The 22,419-nt window shown below is 40.7% G+C and overlaps 1 protein-coding gene across 1 annotated transcript in view; it reads right to left on the reverse strand.

Annotated features, from left to right (window-relative positions):
* The window catches only part of EPHB1 (EPH receptor B1), a 251,330-nt gene extending 229,391 nt beyond the window's left edge, over nt 1-21,939 (reverse strand). The window contains exon 1 of the mRNA XM_075201569.1: nt 21,391-21,939. Coding sequence (XP_075057670.1) covers nt 21,391-21,448 — 58 coding nt within the window. The 5' untranslated portion in view covers nt 21,449-21,939. The remainder of the gene's footprint in view (nt 1-21,390) is intronic.
* Between the last annotated feature and the right edge of the window lie 480 nt (nt 21,940-22,419).

Here is a 22,419-nt window from a genome sequence, read left to right on the forward strand (position 1 = left end):
TTGAGAAATGAATCAATACTTATCCGTCCGATAAGGATTGATAACCATTTCTCTATTTCAACGTTAAATGATAAATGTGCCCCATTATTGCTGACATATGCAAAGCTGTAACTATTGCGAAATACATGCAGGTAATATCCTCCCCTTCACACCTCTCCAAATGTACGCGGGTGTAAGTGCCAGAATCATGTAAATCACACATGTGCGGGGACCTTTCTCTGCATATGCAGAACGATTTCATGCAAGCTGGCAGAGCACTCCCTCTGCATCAGACCCGCTCTGCGGAATGTGCAGACTGTATCCCTGGATCTTCTCACCTCCCTGACACCACCTGTTCCACTGCCAAACCCAGTTCTTGTGAAATGTCACTGCAACTAACTTCATCTCTAATGTTCATATTTGCTCTTAGCAGCTAGCACAATAACTGGTCTAAGTGCTACAGAAGGTCACTAAATATCCTCAACACTTAGTTGTTGTTTGCAATTAAATTCTACTTTAATTGCTGTTTGTGCTATAACACTTTCAGTGATTTGTTTTGAATTGCCCGCAATGTTAATCATATATTGTCACATTATTGACACTGTTTGCCAAATGCCAACTGTTCTATATGCAAAGTCTATTTTTATCCAGCACTTTAGGACATTTTAGTTTTAGTGACATCTCATCAATAAAGAAATAACGAGATAACTTACAAAGAGATTTCTGCTTCCACAGCCTATTTACATTACCACGTAACTGTTTTAGTCTAGTATAGCTTTATATAGAGAATCTATATAAGAAGATAGGTGTAGGTACAATAACAGCTGCTTATGTGGTTCACCCGTTTGTAAATTTTTATCAACTAATTTGGACTATAAATGTGTATTAAAAATTGTAAAATAAATAAATAAATTCTATTTACTATGATTAATTTTTAGTTGTTAAACAATCTCTCAGATAAATGTAACTGTTTGCCAGATTGTCACAACACTGCTTCAACAAGGTAAAACAAACAAACAGAAAAATGCTCTCTGCCAAGTGCTACTGTAGTGGATTGGGATGGAAGTACCCAGGTAGGCCACACTTTTATCTTTCGAAACTTGTTACATGTCAGCTGAAACGTCCAGCACATAAACACTACTTTAACCTTACCATTTTTATTTTAATCGCAGAATGTACTTGCAGACGCTTTTATTTTTGGTTTGTTTTGTTACCTGTTTTCTATTAACAGCATCAAACAGACGCAAACAATAAGTAGAACAGATAAACAGCCCACGCAGAGGGTAAATGCAATCACAGTGCAGTTTGTTAATGTATAATGTTTATAAAGGAATGCAAATGTACAATAACCACAACATGAAAAGAGCAGCATTTGGATGCCTGGTTGTTATTTTAATCAGGGATAAATAAAAGGGAGAGAAAGGGAAGCTGAAGGAAAAGATGGATAGAGTAGGGAAGGGGGGTAGGCTGTCGGTCATTAGAGGGACGATAGAAAATTAGTAGCTCAGGATGTACAGATAGCCCAGGTTTTATAGAAAGAGGAAGATGAGTTCCTCAAAACACTGTCCATGAGCTCCATCTCGTAGCTGTAGTTGGTGGATTCTGGTTTTTCAAAGAGTGATTATTAAAGTGCCTATGAAATGTCCTAATTCTAATACCGTTCCCCTTTACTTAACTCACACTCCCCCCCCCCCTTTCTACCTCCTTCCCCTTTTACCCCTGGGGTGGTTCCTGTCATGCCACCCTCCTACCCAGGGCCAGATTAAGAGAATGGAGGCCCCTGGGCCAAGGGGTGCTCCATTCCCCCATGAGGCTCCCCCTGTGAGACGCCCGCCGCCCTTCCCCAAGCACTTACCTCTTTCTGATCTCCTGTCGCTGTAGTCCTTCAGCGGCGTGCTGTATGCTCCTTACTGAGGAGATCTTGTAAGTAAGGAGATTATTGAGTGCCGCGGAAGGACTACAGTGACAGGCTCAGCAGCATTGATCGGGCCGGGGGCGCCAACACCCCGATCAATAATGCCGCTGAGCACTGTCAAGGGTCCCCTGGATGCCCGCGGCCCCTGGGCTGTAGCCCAGTTAGACCTCGGGTTATCTGCCCCTGCTCCTACCTACCTTCTTCTATTTCTTACCTCTTTACTCTTCTCTCCTCTCTTTCATTCTTTCTCCCTTCTCTTTTCATAGGACTTGGGTCTGTTTTTTCTCCCTTTTCTCACTCTGGTCCGCCTCAATTCACGAAAACTACCGGACTTCCCTTTATCATGCCTTTAAAGAGTCTGAATACTGTCCTCTCCGTCGTACGGAGGTCTCTTTTACTTATTCACTCTACTTGATGTTAAAATGTATCAGATTCTTGTTGTTTTATATTTTCTGACCATTAATAAATATTTGTTCAAAAAAAAAAAAAAGTGCCTATAAAAATATCAAACCATCACGTCGTAATAGAATTTAAGCATGATTTCTAGGAGCGCAAGTTGCTTTTGAAAGCAGAAGAATCCCAGAAAAAAATAATACTTGTGTAAATGCCCTTTATAAATATTTTATTTTTGTTCCCACTAGAGGGAAACACTTTTGTTGATAAACGCCACTGAAGACACCACTGGATGCAACTTTCTGATTACAAAATTAGGTAAAGTAAATGTGCACAACTACGCTCTCACATGCATCTATTTAGGCATTTCGGCTCAGTTCAGAAGGCAGAAAGATGTCACAGCATTAAGGGGGGGAAAACTGAGAGAGGCATTGATGAAAGGAAGAACTTCAGTGTGTGTGACAGTTCTAATTAGTGTACTATCCCCAGGGTCCACAGGGGGTCTTACAGGAAACCTGCTACACACTGCTGTCCGACTCTGTGGTAGAGCAAGGGTCAATGGTACCAGTTTCCAGTCATGATGGATATCTGTGCTGATTTTTCTAATGTTATTGAAGGGTGAGGGATATTAAGAAAACAAAAACAAACTTTAAACACACCCAGAATTACGAGACATTTCCTGGCACGTTCTGGAGGTTGAATATTAGCAGAGTTCAAAGGGCTTACATCTGTCAGATAATTCTGCTGGAGGGGGAGAAGCCCCCCAGCTGCATCAGGAAGAACTGGAGGAAGAGAAAAACAAGCACAGTTTCTTGTACAAGAGAACAAAACAAAACCCGGTCTCCCCTTGGCTTCATCATCTATTTTAACCTGGGGGAGACGGGATACATCTGAGGCAGAGTACAGCTGGCCCTCTTTGTAAGTGAAAGACTAGAGCAGCAAATTATTACATTACCATAGCAATTCCTGAGACGTGCCAGCACAGGGACTCAGCGCAACAGTGATAGAGAATTGTCACAGAGGTTTATGGGTAATTATAAGCATATAGCTAGATAGCCTCAGGGTTATTTACCTGATTTACAATAATACTACAACCACAGCACAGTGCGCTGTGCCAAACCCAATAAAATACCACAACGTCATCTCACAATACTGAAACAAATCGCCAAGTGTGTCCTAATCATACTTGCCAACTCTGCCTGAATGTCAGGGAGACTTCCTGAAATAGGGGTGATCTCCCTCACTCCCTGAAGAGTCTGGCATTCTCCCCGATGCTGAGCCAGTACAAGACGTGGTTGGCATCGCCATCTGTGGCATGATGACGCAGTTCAGAAATTGTGTCCTATGTCCATGTATTGATGCCTATGGAGGTGGACATTTTCATGGAGACCAAGACTTAATCAAAGACTGACAGGTAAGACAACATGACTTCAGTAATGGAGACAGAAATGTAAAAGACACTTCAGTCTCTAGAGATTCATTAGCAGCTTTTCTTTAACTCATAGTTGCCTACTCTCCCGGAATGTCTGGGAGACTCCCGCATTTCTGATTTCGCCCCCACAATAGATAAGTGGAGGGGGGGGGGGGTTAATGAAGCAAATGATGTGGCATCTAAGCCCCGCAATAGTTTTGGGGGTGGGGCCAAAATTATTCAATTCATGAAGCCCCGCCCCCGCATGCCCACCTCCCCCGGGATCTCCCTGAAGCCAATAAGGAAAAGTTGGCAAGTATGGTCCTAATCCCCAAGTATTCCACAGATATGCTTTGTCATAAATTACCACGCCGGTGGTACCACAAATGTACCCAGGCCCGGCGCTCCCATTAGGCAAGGTTAGGCACTTGCCTAGGGCGCCGGGCTCTGAAGGGCGCCTGGAGGGCGCCACAGATTAAAAAATTCTTTAAAACTGTGCGGCGACCGCTGACCATACCTTTCACGGCCGCCGCACAGCTTCAGATACTTCCACAGGGAGGGGGGGAGGGACTATTGATCATCACCACCGCCGCATCTCTGCTCCGTCTCCTCCCCTCCACTCACTGACTGTCAACAAAACATCAAAATGGCATTCTGCACCACATTTTTGAAAGGCAAACCATTAACCTGATTTATAACACAAATATACATAAGAATATTGTGGCCCATTAAGACACTACTGCAACGTACAGGGAGTACCACAAAACAACTCCGGATACAGAGAGAGATGGACAAAAATATGTCAAGCGTATTTTATTGAAAAGTAAGTCAAGCATACCTCTCAGTAATACAGTATAGCAAAAAAAAGAATACAGCCATGTATCATAATAAAATACTAGATTGAGATTGGTAAAAAGAACTCAAACAGAAGAGCAACATGTTAGATTTACAGGAATATAAACATACGTAAAGATGTCACAATAGACGGATAGGAATACGATTCAATCGCAAACCAGAATATCTTGCTAAACTGACAGGAATAAAACCACATCAATACATGCTAGACTGTCACAAGTGCAGCCATATCGACAATTTCATGCAAGACTGAGAGGGTGAAAAACACATTTAATAATACCAGTCTGACAGGGAAACAGCCTCACATCAGAATACCGGGTCTGTCTGACAAGTATACAGCACAACCATGTATCAAAAGCTGTATACCAAAATAGCATACACAACTCACAGAAAATCCACTGTATCTCAGAATAACACTCTAGACAGACAGGAATGTAGTGCCGCTAACAACCCATCTTATTAGCATACCAAGCAATAGCATATCTCAATAATAGAAATACAGCCATGCACAAGATTACTATGCTAGATTAACAGGAATACAGTACAAGCATACAGCAGAAATCATTCTCCATAACAATACATAAGAATATAATGTAATGCGAAAAAAGTATAGTACGATAATATCACAGATAATGGTTGCCAGCAATTAGTAAATTTATTGAAAGTAAAAAAGTAGCAAAAATGTCACAGTAACCTACATGGCAACATCCCCAATTAAAAAATTGGGACACATTAAACCATGCTTTAGTTCAGCTGAAACCACTCCTATTTTAGATTCAGCCGTGCTCATCCTCTATGTGTGGGCATATTGGGTTAATCTTTAACTCTTTCACCATACCAGCTGGTTGGTTTGCGCATAGGCAGACTTATATACCATCCAGGGACACCTGGTACCTTTATCGGGTAAGAAATCACTTGGGGCAAACAGTTGGAAAAGGTAAAACACTGCTTTATTGTACACAATACAGACCCACAAATTACAGCCCAAGTACCATCAGGCTCACAGCACCAAGACACGCAACCCTACCATAAAGTAGCATGTAATCACTGTTCTCCTGGTACCAAGATCCTGATGTAGAGATACTTGATTCACTCCTCTACCAGCAAGGTAGGGACCAAGTAACAGCAAGTCAGTACTGTCACAAGTAGAAACAGAGATATCTCCCTAGCTGGTTCCCTCTGTGGTGGACTTCAGCAAGGCAGGTGCTTAGATAACTCTAGACTCCCCCATTCCTTATGTAACAGTAGGCTCCCTGGACAGTCTAGCTGGACTAGATGTCAAACAATTGTCTGTAAAATATTGAGCTGGAGAGAATGACACTTGGCCCAACAGCCTATTAGGAATATTTTAAAGAGAAAAAAATTCAGGTGGTCCACTGACCTGGCCTAAGGCAGCCCAATATGGAATTGACCTGGGAGGCAGATGCCCCTCTGCCCCCAGCCCAGCCAGCCCCTGCACCCACTTAGTACTATACATAAAAGGGTTCTCGCGGGCAGTATGAGTTAACAGCTTTCAATGGCAATGGCTTTCCTATACATTTGCATGGGGGATCCTTTTTAAGTATTGCAACGGTACTTTATACCTCTTCTGTTATCGCCATCTCAGAATGGAGATAGCAGATGACAATCAGTAAAAAAAAATGTTTTATTCTGTGAATAAAGCATTTTATTTCATGGTTAACGGTTTTTGAACATGTTATTTTTCTTATCTTTCTTTATCTTTTTTTTTTTTAACTATGCCCTTAAGTGAAACTGAAAGGCCAAATTTGGGCTTTCAATCCCCCTATACCTGTGCAAGCTGGCTAGCTGGCTGATACATGTGCATATCTACAGCATACTTGCCAACTCTCCCGGAATTCCCGGGAGACTCCCGAATTCCGGGTAGGTCTCCCAGACTCCCGGGAGAGCTGGCAATTCTCCATGATGGGAATCTCCGGGAATCGCATCATTTTGGCCCGCCCCCGTGTTAAAATGACACGTTTGCGCCATTACATCACGTGCCAAAATGACGCGATTCACAGACCCCCGCCCCCTTACGCCCACCTCTACTCCGAGACTCCCGGAGGCCAGCCTTTAAAGGTTGGCAACTATGATCTACAGGGACTAGCATGACTCACCAGTAAGTTAACCCTCACTGCTCTGGTCCAGCATCAGTGGGTCAGTTGAGTGTCGCTCAGTTGCTTTTTGAGAAATTGCAGTTATAAGGGATTTTTATCGCCGTGATAAAAGGTCCCTTAAATCCCTTACTACAATGCCCACTCCCCTTTCTCTTTTCTATGTCCTTTTTACTTTCAGATCTGGACATATTTTGATATACCACATTATTGTGCCAGTAAAATTACACCTGTCAGTAATTTTTTAAAAATTGTCAGTAAAAAGTACTTCAACTGATGATAACACTGACCACAGTCTAAAATACTGGACTAGTAGAAATACCACCATAGCTCAGAATACCATGTTAGACTAACATTCCATATCTCAGAAAGGCTTATTAGAATATTAAACAATACATCCATACCTATGCATACTGTACTACCTTAAAATGACAGAAATACAGTACAACATTGCACCAAATAGCAAACTAGACTAAGGGGTATATTTACTAAACTGCGGGTTTGAAAAAATGGAGATAGCAACCAATCAGATTCTAGCTATCATTTTGTAGAATGTACTAAATAAATGATAACTAGAATCTGTTTGGTTGCTATAGGCAGAATCTGGTAGTTGAGTGTAATAAGTTGTAGAGGGCAATGAAAAGGTAAATTCTGACTACCGCTTTAATGTAACCATGGTTAGTGTTCTATATTATTTATAGTACATGATTTACTATAAACTTGTGAAGTTAACCTCTGCAGCTCATATTCAGGGGTGTTTTTTAAATCCATCCATTCTCATTTGCATTTATTGACTGATAAATGGAGGGTGAACATAATTAATCTCTAAGGAAAGACATGCAGACCATGGGGTATATTTACTAAACTGCGGGTTTAAAAAGTGGAGATGTTGCCTATAGCAACCAATCAGATTCTAGCTGACATTCTGTAGAATGTACTAAATAAATGATAGCTAGAATCTGATTGGTTGCTATAGGCAACATCCCCACTTTTTCAAACCCGCAGTTTAGTAAATATACCCCTAAGACTAGACTAAGAAATACAACAGATTAGACTGACAGGAACATAGTAAAGCTGTACTTCAAAAGAACAGAAGAATTACTGAAATAATACTGTATTATAGAGTCAAGAATATTATCAAGTCACGTACAAATCAGAAATGAAACATTATATTATTGCTCATTAATTCTATTATCTTATTTGTGAGATGATGGCTCCAATGCGCTAGGACAATAGGACACTGTATCAGTATCCAATCTCACACTCAGCAGTACCCGAGATTACCATGATATCCACAATACACCGACACATTCTGTTTTTATAAGTCTGTTTTATATTTCCTGAGTAGCAGAAGCCTGCGGGATCGCCAGACACCTAGAAACTGTTCTACCGACCTTAAGATAAACAAGGTTTGTTTGAACAGTTCACAGGAAATCTTTAAAACTATCTGACCTGGATGCCTGCATTGTGCAGGGCTGAATTGCTTACTTGACATTTCTGCTTTCTACTTAGTACAATTGCTCTGGAATCTTAGCCAAATAATTCTTAAACCCATGGAGGCATTGCACTATTTAAACATAACCTGTCACCAATCCTTTCCAGGCTTTCAGATGTTTTTGACGAGACAAATCTTAAACTCTAACCAGTAAAGAAAAAAAAATTGTTCAAGCCTGATGCTGCTTCAGCGAAATACTGACTGCTGGTAGCTCTCCCAGAATAGTGTTTCTCAGACTTGCGCAGGAAAAATGATTAATAATGTTCCTGCTTCCCATAGCAGCTAGTGACATCAACAGGAATTAAAATGTTGCTTGACATTGATTGAGATGATTTCTTATCCCCAATAGGGGAGGCAGACATTTGGCATGTCTTGACATGATGGGACTTGTAGTTCCATAACAGATGGAGAGCATAATTGCCAACTCTCTCGGAATGTCCGGGAGACTCCCGAAATTCTGGTCGGTCTCATGGACTCCCGGGAGAGCTGGCAAATCTCCTGCATCCCGTAATTGCGGGGCTAAAATGACGCAATTCGACATTTTGGCCCCGTGACAAAATGCCATGTTTGACGCGAGGGGCGGGGCCAAAATGACGCAATTGGACGCGCCCCGCCCCCTCCCACTCTCTAGACACACCCCTCTCCCGGATACGACTTGCCAAATGTCAGGTATGCTGAAGAGTCTCTAGTTGCCTATCTTTATTCTTTAGCTATGGTCAGGAATATGATATTTTTAAGGACTTCACATGTGGCCCTTGGGAACACAAGGGAGCCTCAGATTTCATTTTCAGAGCAGCAACAGACCCCACTATGGCATAAAATCATCATCTGAAACAGTCGTTTAACCTACGGCTGGCTAGAGAAGCTTATTAGAAGACATCACTACCCAATTACAGGCGGTCCTACTATTGTATGAACGCAAAGAAATTATTACTCATTTGACCTCTTTGATTTCTAAATGTGGCCCTCAAGCCACAAGTGGCCCAAAGCTAGTCCACAGGAACCGTGGTAAAATAGGCGTCAGAAAGTTTAAGAACACAAAAGTACAAAATGTTTCATGGATGAGAAGTTTTATTTTCTTCTTAAGGCAAGATGCCTCATCAATCTCCTGGTAATCTTCAAGTCTGATCCTAGCCACAGGGCCTCATAGCACAAGCATGACATTTCTGACAGCAAAATGTTTAATGAGTATAAACTTGATTCTATTCCAAATGTGCTAATGCCGCAAATGATTTCATCATCGCCCCTTCCTCCTCCTTATCTTTGTTAGACATATAATTTTCCTCCAACCATGTCTTAACCACTTGTAATGATAACTTATATCCTTCTGTCTTTCCTTACAAATCTACAGCAATTAACATTTTTAAAATTGTAATGCTGGATGAGTTGGTCTCACGGGAAAGATTGGATGATTCAGGTACATTTATCTAGTAATAATGATACTCATAGACTCGCTGAGTAATTCATTGGCAGTAATCTGAAGCCAGGTTAACGCGTCTGGAAAGGGGACATTCTGTATGCACTGTTTATACCTAGAGTGTATCTTCCAATAAATGTTCAATAAAACATATGTCAATAAGTTTTTCTACAGGGAAGTCCTTATTTTTCTGCATATTTGTATTCACTCTCATCAATGGGAGCTGTTATACTGCTTACAAGTTAAAATAAAGTGATGAATTCCTAAGAAACACGGCCCCTAGCGATGACACAGAGCAAACTACACACTGTGGATGCAGCCATTTTGAGGGTCGAACCAATATTCAGTAGAATGCAGCCTATAAATGGTCCTAGTGAAATGAGAAGTTACATTTTTATGACCATTGGTTCAACCCAATGAATTTCCTTCTCTCATTGTGCATAGACAAATGGTGTTTAATATGTTATAACCGTTGAATATATTTTCTCACATATTTTGCATGGAAATTCCCATGTTCTACTTAGAGCTCTGCAACTGTTATTGAATAAGTAATGTTTATATACATTATGTCCCCTCAGTAAGATTAGTCATAGCTGCAACATATGAAAACATTTCTGAAGAACACTTTGTATATATAGATAGATAGCAAGCTACCTAGATAGAGATAGATAGATAGCAAGCTACCTAGATAGAGATAGATAGATAGCAAGCTAGCAACTAGATAGAAATAGATAGATAGCAAGCTAGCTAGATAGAGATAGATAGATAGCAAGCTAGCTAGATCGAAATAGATAGATAGCAAGCTAGCTAGATAGAGATAGATAGATAGCAAGCTAGCTAGATCGAAATAGATAGATAGCAAGCTAGCTAGATAGAGATAGATAGATAGCAAGCTAGCAAGCTAGATAGAAATAGATAGATAGCAAGCTAGACAGAAATAGATAGATAGCAAGCTAGCTAGATAGAGATAGATAGATAGCAAGCTAGCTAGATAGATAGAAATAGATAGATAGCAAGCTAGCTAGACAGAAATAGATAGATAGCAAGCTAGCTAGCTAGATAGAAATAGATAGCAAGCTAGCTAGATAGAAATAGATAGATAGCAAGCTAGCTAGATCGATTGAAATAGATAGATAGCAAGCTAGCTAGCTAGATAGAAATAGATAGATAGCAAGCTAGCTAGCTAGCTAGAAATAGATAGATAGCAAGCTAGCTAGATAGAAATAGATAGATAGCAAGCTAGCTAGATCAATAGAAATAGATAGATAGCAAGCTAGCTAGATCGAAATAGATATATAGGAAGCTAGCTAGCTACACAGAAATAGATAGATAGCAAGCTAGCTAGAAATAGATTGCAAGCTAGATAGATAGAAATAGATAGCAAGCTAGCTAGATATAAATAGATAGCAAGCTAGCTAGTTAGATAGAAATAGATAGATAGATAGATAGATAGATAGATAGATAGATAGATAGATAGATAGATAGATAGACTGACTGATAGGCAGATAGATAGATATGAGACAGAGATAGATAGATGGAAATATTGACAAGAGCTTCCACATCAGAGGAACTTGCTTTGACAAACTTATCTGTACTTGCCTGACTGTTTTTCTTTCTTATTAATTAATAAAACTATTTTGGATGATATGCTGCTTCCTGGTGTAGTCCTTTACTAATAATACACTTGTGAGATTCCATAGCAACGTGTGGTTTTCTTTTAGAAATTTTGTACCAAGTTAAACAATTGAAGACAGTCACTGTAAAACATACATAGACAGTCATTTTTTTTTTATCAAAGGCAGGTCTTAATCCAGGTTCACAGCTCAATTTAAAATTAGTGTTTTTATTTGTTTTTATTTATAATCACTATTTAAATAGGATTTTTAAATAATTTAAAAGCAATTCAACATTTATTTACATTTCGAACCGTGAATGCTATTGTGTTTGAGTTTGCATTTCACCATTAAAAATAGTTTAAATGTATCAATCTAAGCTGGAAAAAGATTGAGCTAGTTCACACATGTGTGAATCATCCTGAACATGGTTGAACCATCTCAATCATGGCTAAACCTGTTGAACTTGCAAAATGTTTGTAATCAATCAAATTTAAAGACATTGTTGCAAACTTTTTAATTTTTGTACAGATTCATTGAGTAACCATGGCAAAGACTGCAGATCAGGTTGGAATAAATATGATTTATTATTTGGATTTAGCTGTGAGTAAGCTGGTTTGACCATCTCTAGTTACTAGCTTACACCTCCACCTATATAGGCAGTTATGGTAAACATGAGAGGGGTGCAGGGGTACACTCGAACATATAGATGTGCTTGTGCTGCATGACAAAAGTTACCAACCCCCCCTAACATTGATGATGTATTTAATTAGTATAGGATGCAATTGGAAGATATTTGTCCTTTAAAGTAGGCTTTACAGGTTATGATATGTGGTTCCATGTAACACCTATATCTTGATTACTTTGCATTATTTATTAATAAAGTCATTACTTAAAGTTCCACTACCCAAAAGCTCCTCAGTACCTTTAACAACCCCCAGCCGAAAACCAGGTGGGGCTTGAGCTGGAGGATCAAGAGATTGCGGGTTGTGATTGGTCCTCCGTTGACACGCCCCCTCCACTCCATATAAAGTTGCTGGTTTGGTATTACAGGGGGGGAGACCTTAGAAAAATATTTCCTGAGGTTGTAGTGCAGCTTTAAAACATAAACTTAAAAAAAATTATAATCAATGATGCCCTGAAGTACTAGATGTTCATATATCTTAGTAAAAAAATGAATAACAAATTCAGACTTTTTGGGATCCACCCACACAAAAATGCTCTTGGCCTTAATATAATCTCATAAAGAAATTTTATACATTCATTCGATACCTGAGTCTAATAAGCAGGATGGAAATAATGACAAGTTGTTGCAGTTTGGAAATAAAAAAAGAAAGTGAAGAGAGTATTGTGACCTGGTACATAGTCCTGCCGTGTGAGTGGTCGCAGACTTCCAAAGAATGTTTCATTTTATAAATAGTTATCTTTAACTCAGCCTTAAACTGTGTGTGTGCTTCTAAGATCCCCACTGCTGTACGCAATGCTGCTGTCAGAGTCTTAACAAACGCAACATATGTTTCACGAGCAGCCAGTGCATTTAATAAGAGAAGCCTTGAGGAGCAGGAGATTGAAGGAGAGGGAGGGAGGAAGGAGGAGAAAGAAGCAGAAAAGTTACGTGGGGGAGAGAGAGATGTAGAAGGAAATAAAAACAGCAAAGTGGATGTGGACTAGAAAAAAACAAATTAGACACTGAAAGTGTCCTTAACAAAACATACTCTACCTGTTTATAACAGTTACAGTTCCAACAACCCAATGAAATGGTCAGTAAGACGCATTATAACAAAAACCGATCAAGAATAAAATAAGTGTCATACTCAGAAACTCAATGCAACAGAGTTTTGATAAAAACAAACCCAAAGAAGGGAGCATTTGTTGTATTATCACTGTAGTTATATAAAGCTAAGCATTTTGTCAAGAGAACAAAATGAGAGAGGCTAGAGAGAGACTACACACCTGAGCTTCTTTAGAATACATGGGGGCAGCACGGTGGCTCAGTGGTTAGCACTTCTGCCTCACAGCACTGGGGTCAAGAGTACAATTTCCAACCATGGCCTTATCTGTGAGGAGTTTGTATGTTCTCCCTATGTTTGCGTGGGTTTCCTCCAGGTGCTCCGGTTTCCTCCCACACTCCAAAAACATACTAGTAAGTTAATTGGCTGCTATCAAATTGACCCTTGTCTGTGTCTCTGTCTGTTTGTGTGTGTTAGAGAATTTAGACTGTAAGCCCCAATGGGGCAGAGACTGACGTGAGTGAGCTCTCTGTACAGCGCTGCGGAATTAGTGGCGCTATATAAATAAATGGTAATAATAATATAGTGCAGAGCAAAGGCTTACAATCTAAAAGGATAACGAGTCTAATAAGAGATGGGAATGTTTCCTAATGTTCACAGACTACTCCAAATTATTGCTGTAAAATAACTGATTTTAGAAGTTAAACTTCTAATATGGCAGGATGTGAAAATTCTCCAACATTATCACTATGATTTAACATTTTCAGTATTTAGAAATTATGCCAAGTACATTATTTATCGGTCAGCTTCTGTAGAAGTCATTACATTACCTAATACCTCCATGCATAGGTGCCAGCCAGGATTTTCCACCCTAGGCAGATCTTGCAGCCTCTCTCTTCCACCAACCCACGACCCCATGTATAAAACAATGACATATGCTCTGCCAGTAATACAAGATTACAAGGTATTTTTATGATTCTGGGCATGCCCAAGGAAAGAAAATGTGATGAAATTATCAATGTCCAACCTGTTGTCCCTTTACATAGACATGAGGCGGCTGATAGATTCCACAGCCACTTTGTAGTTTCAAAATGGGTGTCATGGTGGAAAAGTGGTTAATGCTGCTGCCTCTCAGACTTGGGTTTATAGCCAACCAGGGAGCTCTAAGCGTGGGCATTGTTTAACATATCGATAGGTTAATTGACTTCTATATAAATTGGCCCTGGGGTGTGTAAGTGTGTGATTTTGTGTATATGACTATGTGTGCCTGTGGTAGGTAAATTACATTGCAATTACCACTGGGGTAGGGGCTGATGTGAATAAATAAGCCTTTTCTATGTGATATGTTATATAGATAAAGATTAATAATAATAATAATAGTAATAATAATAATAATAATAATAATAATAATAATAATAGCTTGGTTACTTTACACTGATCCAAGACAGGACTGCCTATTGGTCATTAAGTGCCTCAGTGATGTCTCTGGTTGATAGGCTGCAATCTCATGACTACAGCTTCCGCCCACAAGATGGCTGCCTGTACTCTGTGTAGGTGTCTGATGCTCTTTAAGAAGGTCTTGGCCCAGATTGTAACATACATTTTTACCACAGGTTTTATTCCCACAAAATGTCATTTCTGCTATATTCATGGTTGTTCATAAAAAAAATGGAAGCCAATGATATTTATGAGGAACTTTTTAAATGATATTGTAAGCATTATGCAATATGAATTTATGAGGCCATATTGTGTTGTTCTAAAGCCACAGTCAGATACTTTGTGTATTTGTGCCTCTGGGACAAGGTGATGAGGTATACAGGGTGGGAGAGGAGGGTATTCAGCAGGACATGTTGAACTTAACCTGCCAGGCGTAAGGATATAATACAATTAGTGGTCTTACTTTAAGACCCAGTTTTACCATACTTGCCAACTCTCCCGGAAACTCCGGGAGACTCCCAAAATTCGGGTCAGTCTCCCGGGCTCCTGCGAAAGCTGGCGTTTCTCCCGCATCGGTGAATTCCCTGGTTAAAATGACGCGATTCACCGAGAATTACGTCATTTTGGCCCCATCCCCTGTGGCAAAACGTCATTTTACTCGTGGGGGCGGGGCCAAAATAACGCCAGGTGCCCGCCCCCTCCCGGCCATTAGTCACGCCCCTCTCCCGGACGTCGCCTACTCAAAGTAGGCAAGTATGAGTTTAACTCTCTGACTAGATCAGGTTTAAACATAATACATTATAAATGAAACTGTTCAGGTTCTCCCTGAAGTTGGACACCATATGAAACCTTTTAAGGGCTGTGTCCAGACTACCGGTCACCATCAGCAAAGCTCTAACATAAATTCATTTTAAAACCTTCACATTTCACTTACACAAATATAAAAGCTAACTGTGGGCCTACCTAATATTAATTAAATCCTAATAATGAGCTACACTGATCTGGTTACTTGAAAACGAAAACACAGACCTATATTTTCTAGGCATGATAATTTTGCCTGCGGCAGATGGTAAGGAATGTAATATGATGACCAGATGTCCATCTCAATACCGATCCACATTAGTTAGTTCCAACGCCATTCCACATGGTCATTTTTCTCTAATTCCATACAAAAATCTACCTCTGTGCCTCAGTAAACACTTTCATTTTAATGGCTGCTCTGTTGCTTTTTCAGAATAGCTAGTCATAGTCAAAACTGGTTTATTAGCTTGGTGATTTCATCTCACAGTTACACGCTGCAATTGCTCTATCTGAAGCCTTCGCATAGTATCAGACATAAGGCCAATACTCACAGGCAGTTCCACGTCTGTCTGTTGTGAGTTCAGCAGTCCATGACTGATCCTTGAATATAAATAATAAATAAGGCTCACTGATCTCTATTATAAGTACTTTAAATAAACTAACTATACGTTTAGCAAATATTGGATTGACGGAAGAAACAAGGTTAGTGATCCACCTGCTCGTGCTAAAAAGTGTACAGTGAGAACATTGTAGGAATCAGTGATTCCTATTTTTATCAGTGTTTAAGATATGCCCATGAATTAATAGATGTACTACAGAGCAAGTGGACGTGACCCATGGCCTGCGTACTCATCCATACCATGTACAATGTCACATGACTTGCAAATGGAACATTACTCAGAGACAAATATTTTTGTCCACACTGCAGGATTTTTGATTTATCATTAAATATATGAAACTTGTGGCATATCATCATCATCATTTATTTATATAGCACCAACATATTTCGTAGCGCTTTACAATTGGGGACAAACACAGCAAACTAATAAACAAACTGGTTAATACAGACAGAGAGGAGAGACTGAACCTTAGCTATACTAGTTAAAACAACAATGAGCTAATGAATCTACAGTTTCCTTGGCCTTCAAGACTATTGTACACACCCAGGTGAGGCGGGTTCTGCTACTGGATTTCCAATCAAAGGACGGATTACGGAGCAATAATGGAGGGAAGACGCTAATGGAGGCGCAGACTCAATGAACTTGCATAAAACACAGAGAATGCAACATTTAATTGTTTGAAAGTAATCACGCAGTGAACTGTTCATACAGTATATGAGGGACTGGGCTGGTGGCATTTGGTCCACTCTAGCTCTATAATACTATCCGTAGAGGGAGGGTGTTCATTCATTCTCTAGTCTCCAAGTAGTCAAGTAGAGGAGTTCTACTCAGAGACTGTTTAGGACCTAATGGGGCCCCTAGACAAGATACTGGTCTGAAATCCCCTTTCACCGTCAGTCAAATTAGACACAAATAAAAATGGGTTGAGTAATCCTGGCCCCTCAATGCTCACTAGGGGGTATATTTACCAATCACCGCAACATATGATTTAAACTTTTCAATCCTCATCGCATAGATGCGGATTGAAAAGTTTCTCACATGTATCAAAAAATCAACACAGGAACAGCCGTTCCAAAAAACAGCTGCTGCTGTGAAGATTAACACTTACCTATCACTTGGGTCTTCTCTTCTCCTCCCTGTGCGGTGCTGATCACCCCTCTTTCAATCCCTGTGCGCATGCGCCAACCGGTAAACCCAGGCATATGCACAGAGATCCCTGAATGAATGAACCTGAGGAATGTGACATGGAGGGATCATGTGATCCCTCCTCACATGCGCTGTGCAGCTCTGCTCTTCGGAGTAGAGCTGTTTTCAGTGAACATTTTCAATCATGGTAATGTACGCCAGCTTCAGAGGGCGTATCATGGTAATGTACGCCAGCTTCAGATGGCGCCAGTTTGGCGTACATTATCATGATTGAAAACGTAGTTTCGGTCATTGTTAAATAGCGTTACTGAGCACTTCCCATACACTGTTATGGGGAGTGCTCAGTAAAATGATGAGAGAAGCAAAGCAGCAGATATCTGAGATATCTGCTGCGATGCTAGAATAATACATAGTAATTTAGTGGTAAATCCCAGAAAACAGCAGTTTTCGGGGATTTACCTCTAAATTACAGGGGGGAGATCTTTGATAAATAGGCCCCTAGGTATGAGCCAAGGTTGCCTAATAGATGATCCGGTTCTAGTTCTGTCAGGAAAATGTTATTATGCAGAAACAACAACAGAACAACAATAATGCTAGATATTTAGAGTGGTGATTTACAACAGCGGAAAATTGCTGACGATAAATTGCTGATAATATAAACTCAGTGATTTTCCACTGTGGAAAACTGCAGCTGAAAACCTGTCTCTGTGACACTACCCTGAGCATTACAGTTCTCTGGGCCTTCCTGCACACTGCCTGCTCCTAGATAGACCTTACACATCTGCTAAGCCGGTATTAAAAGGTCTAGGATACACCATAAGGTCACGGTGTATTTTCAGACCCTGTAGCAGCCAGACATAGAGCTCTGTAGTTTACCACGTACACTCTGTCCCTGAGCCTCCCTGCTCTGTGCAATCTGTCCCTGCATTCTGGTGGGAGATCCAGCTCTTCCGTTGTCAGCGCCTCACTCCTGCGTTTACAGACACTTCTATACTTGTGCAGCTGTTCAGAATGATGGATGAGGGGAAAGAAAGCAGAGGAGATACTGATAGTGACAACACTGCTGGATCTTGCAGTCAGATGGATGAACGTGTACACTGTTTATACTGCTGGATCTTGCAATCAGATGGATGAACGTGTACATTGTCTGGACTTCCTCTCTCTCTCTGGCCAATTTCTGTTCTTCTATTATTTTATTTAGAATCTCAATGATGCTCAGAACTTGTACCAAGCCTGTTTAGAGATACTGCAACTATGATGAAAACTATAATTACCATTTTCTGACTGCCTATCCCATGTCTACTGTAGACCCTCAACTATCACTCAGCAGACTCATCAAATACTGGTCTAGTTCGAGGTGTTACAGTTTCCTATGAGCCCATTAAAATGAGTTTATTTATCTTTTGTATATACAAAGTTGCCCCATTAACATTATTAGAAATCTCTCTTAGGAGTTTACTCACCAAACTTTTGGGTGCCCGTTTGATTTGCTTTATCTCTACAGTCACTTATTTATTTTACAATATATTTCTAATAATAATAATAACAGTGCTGTATTACCTCCCTATAGAAGAAATGGTTCATTCCAGCAGAATTTGCCTCTAAGTGTTTATGGGTCTGGCATAATTAATAACCTGCCAGCACACTCCAGCTGTTAAGGAAAGCACGGTTCAGTGCAGCATTACCCAGGGGCATCATCCGTGAACTGGGTTCTGTTTTTCATAATCATAATATAAATAAAATTACCTGAAGGCATGTGATATATATATATATGTAAAACAGAACTGACAACGAATATCCACTAATCCGTTAGTAATAATAAATCCACAACCCCCATTTTTAACCCCCCCAAATAAATAAAAAACAAATAAAACAATGTTGGAGTTAAATCCTAGTTCTGTGCAAAACTGATCAAATTCATTATTGTTGCATGTTTATTGTGTCTCAGAATCCCTCCATTATGAATGCAATGCATAACTCCAGGCTCTGCTCATGGTAATGTTTAATGTAACATCCTGCACTGCTAAACCCACTTTTCATATATGAAATATACATATCCAGGCTGGAGCTGTGGACAGTAAGGGATGCAGTGATTTTGTCGAGTCAAACTCCTTCCTCCCTATCAGTACAACCATATCTTACATATCTTATAGACAAAGCGGAGCTGATACTAGGTCACATAAGGGGAAAATAAAGATAGCAGGAAAAATGTTTTGAAAAAAATAAATAATAGTATGAATGTATGAAAAGTGGAGGTGTTGTTGCATATGGAGATATGGAAAGTGAGGGACTAGCGTCACACAGAACATGGGAGGAAGTGTTAGACTGATAGACAGTGTGAAGGGGACATGGAGAATCTGAACATCAGAAATGTGAGAAAGAGAAATTAAAGTAGTAAGAAAACGGAAAAAAATGATGGGAGGCTGTGGGTGACAAATGAAGGAATATGGGATTTCTCATAGGGACTGACTGGATGGGATTAGGAGCATAGAAACAAAAACAGTGTTCATGAATACATGATGATGATGTAGAATTATGTTATAATACACATACATAGTGATATTGAATAAAAAAAAGAAAAGTGATAGGGGAAGAAAAACAAGCAGGAGAGTTAATCAGACGTCCAGGGACAGATAGCCAGAGAGGGTGAGATAGTCAGAGAGGGTGAGATAGCCAGAGAGGGAGAGGGAGAGAGAGATGGAGAGGGTGAGATAGCCAGAGAGGGTGAGATAGCCAGAGAGGAACAGACAACCAGAGAGGGAGAGAGAGATAGAGAGGGAGAGAGAGAGAGGGAGAGACAGAGAGAGAGAGAGAGGGAGAGAGAGAGAGGGAGAGAGCGAGAGCTAGAGAGGGAGAGATAGCGAGAGATAGAGAGGGAGAGATAGTTATAGAGGGAGAGATAGAGAGGAAGAGACAACCAGAGAGGGAGAGAGAGATAGTAAGAGAGGGGGAGATAGAGAGGGAGAGATAGAGAGTGAGAGAGAGAGAAATAATGAGAGAGGGAGAGGGTGAGAGAGGGAGAGAGGATGAGACAGCCAGAGAGGGAGAGATAGTGAGAGAGGAAGAGATAGAGAGGGAGAGATAGTGAGAGAGAGAGAGAGAGAGAGAGAGAGAGAGAGAGAGAGAGGGGAAGAGACAGCCAGGGAGGGAGGGAGAGAAAGAGAGGGAGATATAGCCAGAGAGGGAGAGATAGTGAGAGAAAGATAGAGAGAGAGAGAGAGAGAGAGAGAGAGAGAGAGAGAGATGATGAGACAGTCAGAGAGGGAGAGACAGCCAGAGAGGGAGAGACAGCCACTGAGGGAGAGACAGCCACTGAGGGAGAGATAGATAACAGAGGACAGCTGCAGTGACAGCACAAACTCTCTGGAAAGAGAGCAGCAGGTACGATGGGTGTCTGACAGTCTGTGGTCACGCTCGGCAGACCAGACAGACACACGGGCACAGAGCATCCTCCACCTCCCAGTCATGTCCTGTTATCCCCACAATCACCCTAAACCAGCACTGCAATGCAGCTCCGTCCTTGTGGCTGCTCCCCGGTGAGGACATGTACTCGGGGGAGATACCAGCTTGGTGCCGAGAGAGATGACAATCTATAACCATCCGTAGGACATAACACAATCCCTCAGTCAATACGTTTTCCACGGGCTAGAAACACATCGATCTAATACTGCCTGAAGGACCATCCATCCTTCTGCGCGGACACATAACAGCCCCATTTACACCTCATTTTTGCACAATCTCTATTAAATTAGACTATTTGCCGTAAGAAGGAGTGTCACAATCACAGTCATATAACAGAACTGCAACCTTGTATAGCTTCCAATACCTACTGAATTATAGTATGCTCTATGCAAGTGGTAAAAATAACATTTATTTTTATTTAGGAAAGCAATAGGTACACTACCATTCCCATGTTTTATAACCTAGCATCGATCAGAAACCTCCTAATCAATGCTGATCACATACAAGATGTGGTTTATATGACTCCTAGATAAACACACTGCAATCTCTGATAGTGAACGTCCAAAAACTTACCTAAGCACCTTGTTGCTTCCACATAACAGGTGCTCTCCTCAGATATACCTGTAAACATCGCCACCACTGACAACTTATTATAAAAGCAACCTTAACTTTACACAATGCTGTACAATGAACATGTTCCTGCTGAGAGTCATTGCTGTGCTAAAGAGCTTACACTCTACGCCTGCGGTCTGGGGTGTGAGAAGTGATGCTGCTGCTGTATTAATGCGTCTTCACCTGCTATAACAGCATCTATAGCCTCTAAACTGCTTCTTCAGCATACAAATATTTTGAGAATGTATGAGTTAGTCCGTAAACAATACACAAAACCAAATGGAAAAGGCCTGCGGAGAAATCATAGTTTACAGAACCCAAAAAAAAAAACTGACCCAACTTAACCATTTCAGTGCACGTTTCTCAAAAGAACAGATCTCAGAAACTTACCTTCTAAAGCTTGAACTTGCCAAACCAGAGATAAAAGCAACATCCAATTTAGTTCCATTGTGGGATGCAAAAGAGGTTACTTTTTGCCACCAAGCAAAAATATTTTAAATAACTAAAAATAACATAAAAACAAATAATAAACTGAAGCCCAAAATCTTCAGGGTGCCCCCCTCACAAAAATATTAAATCCTTATTTGGCATATAATTCTCCAGTTGTCTTGCTGTGGAGCATTATTCAAGTCCCAGGTTGGAGATGCATATTCCGGCACTGTAGGGATGTATGTATGTGCATGCATGACAGCGTTTGTGTGAGTCCTTGTGTCAGGGTGCACAAAGCAGTGTATGCTCCCAGTGTGTGTGTGGATGTGTGTGGATGTATGTGTGCATGTTTGTGTGGGATGTGGGTGAATTGTTACAAGGATATCCCAGTTTCACATTGCAAGCAGTAGTAAACTGTTCACTGAAGGAGCACAGGCACTGAGACTGTAATGGGGGGGTGAGTGATCACCCCCACTCACACAACTCTCCTCTTCCAAATCCACCCGCTGCCCCCCTCCTTTTCCCATCCTGTCTGAGTTCTACACACCCCTCACACCTCCCAGCCAATCATAAAGCACAAGGAACACGCATCCCCCTTCCCCAATCAATAGGAGCCCCTCCTTTCCCCGCTATTGTTGAAAGAAAATTACTTACATTGACCTGTAGAAAGAAATACCGTGACTTGTCTTGTTTGTGCGACATTGCCATCTTGTGGTAGTTATACATATGTGCAACAACAGTTTAAGAAGCGTACTGGATGCTCGTGGAATATTGAAAAAATTATCTAGACTTCCAATGAGGTGAAGTTAGGTAACTTTGGTAATGGGTCACATCCCCACTTCCCAAAAAATCAGCGGAGTAATTGATTAAATTTTGAGGGGCTATAATGTAATAATGTAATCTGGGTCTGGAAGTTGGTGACACCATACTGGTGTTTATTGTGTTTGCAGATTTTAGTGGTGGACTCTGGGTAATAGGTTTAGGTTAGCA

This window comes from Mixophyes fleayi, chromosome 3, assembly GCF_038048845.1.
Source record: "Mixophyes fleayi isolate aMixFle1 chromosome 3, aMixFle1.hap1, whole genome shotgun sequence".
Taxonomy (NCBI): domain Eukaryota; kingdom Metazoa; phylum Chordata; class Amphibia; order Anura; family Limnodynastidae; genus Mixophyes; species Mixophyes fleayi.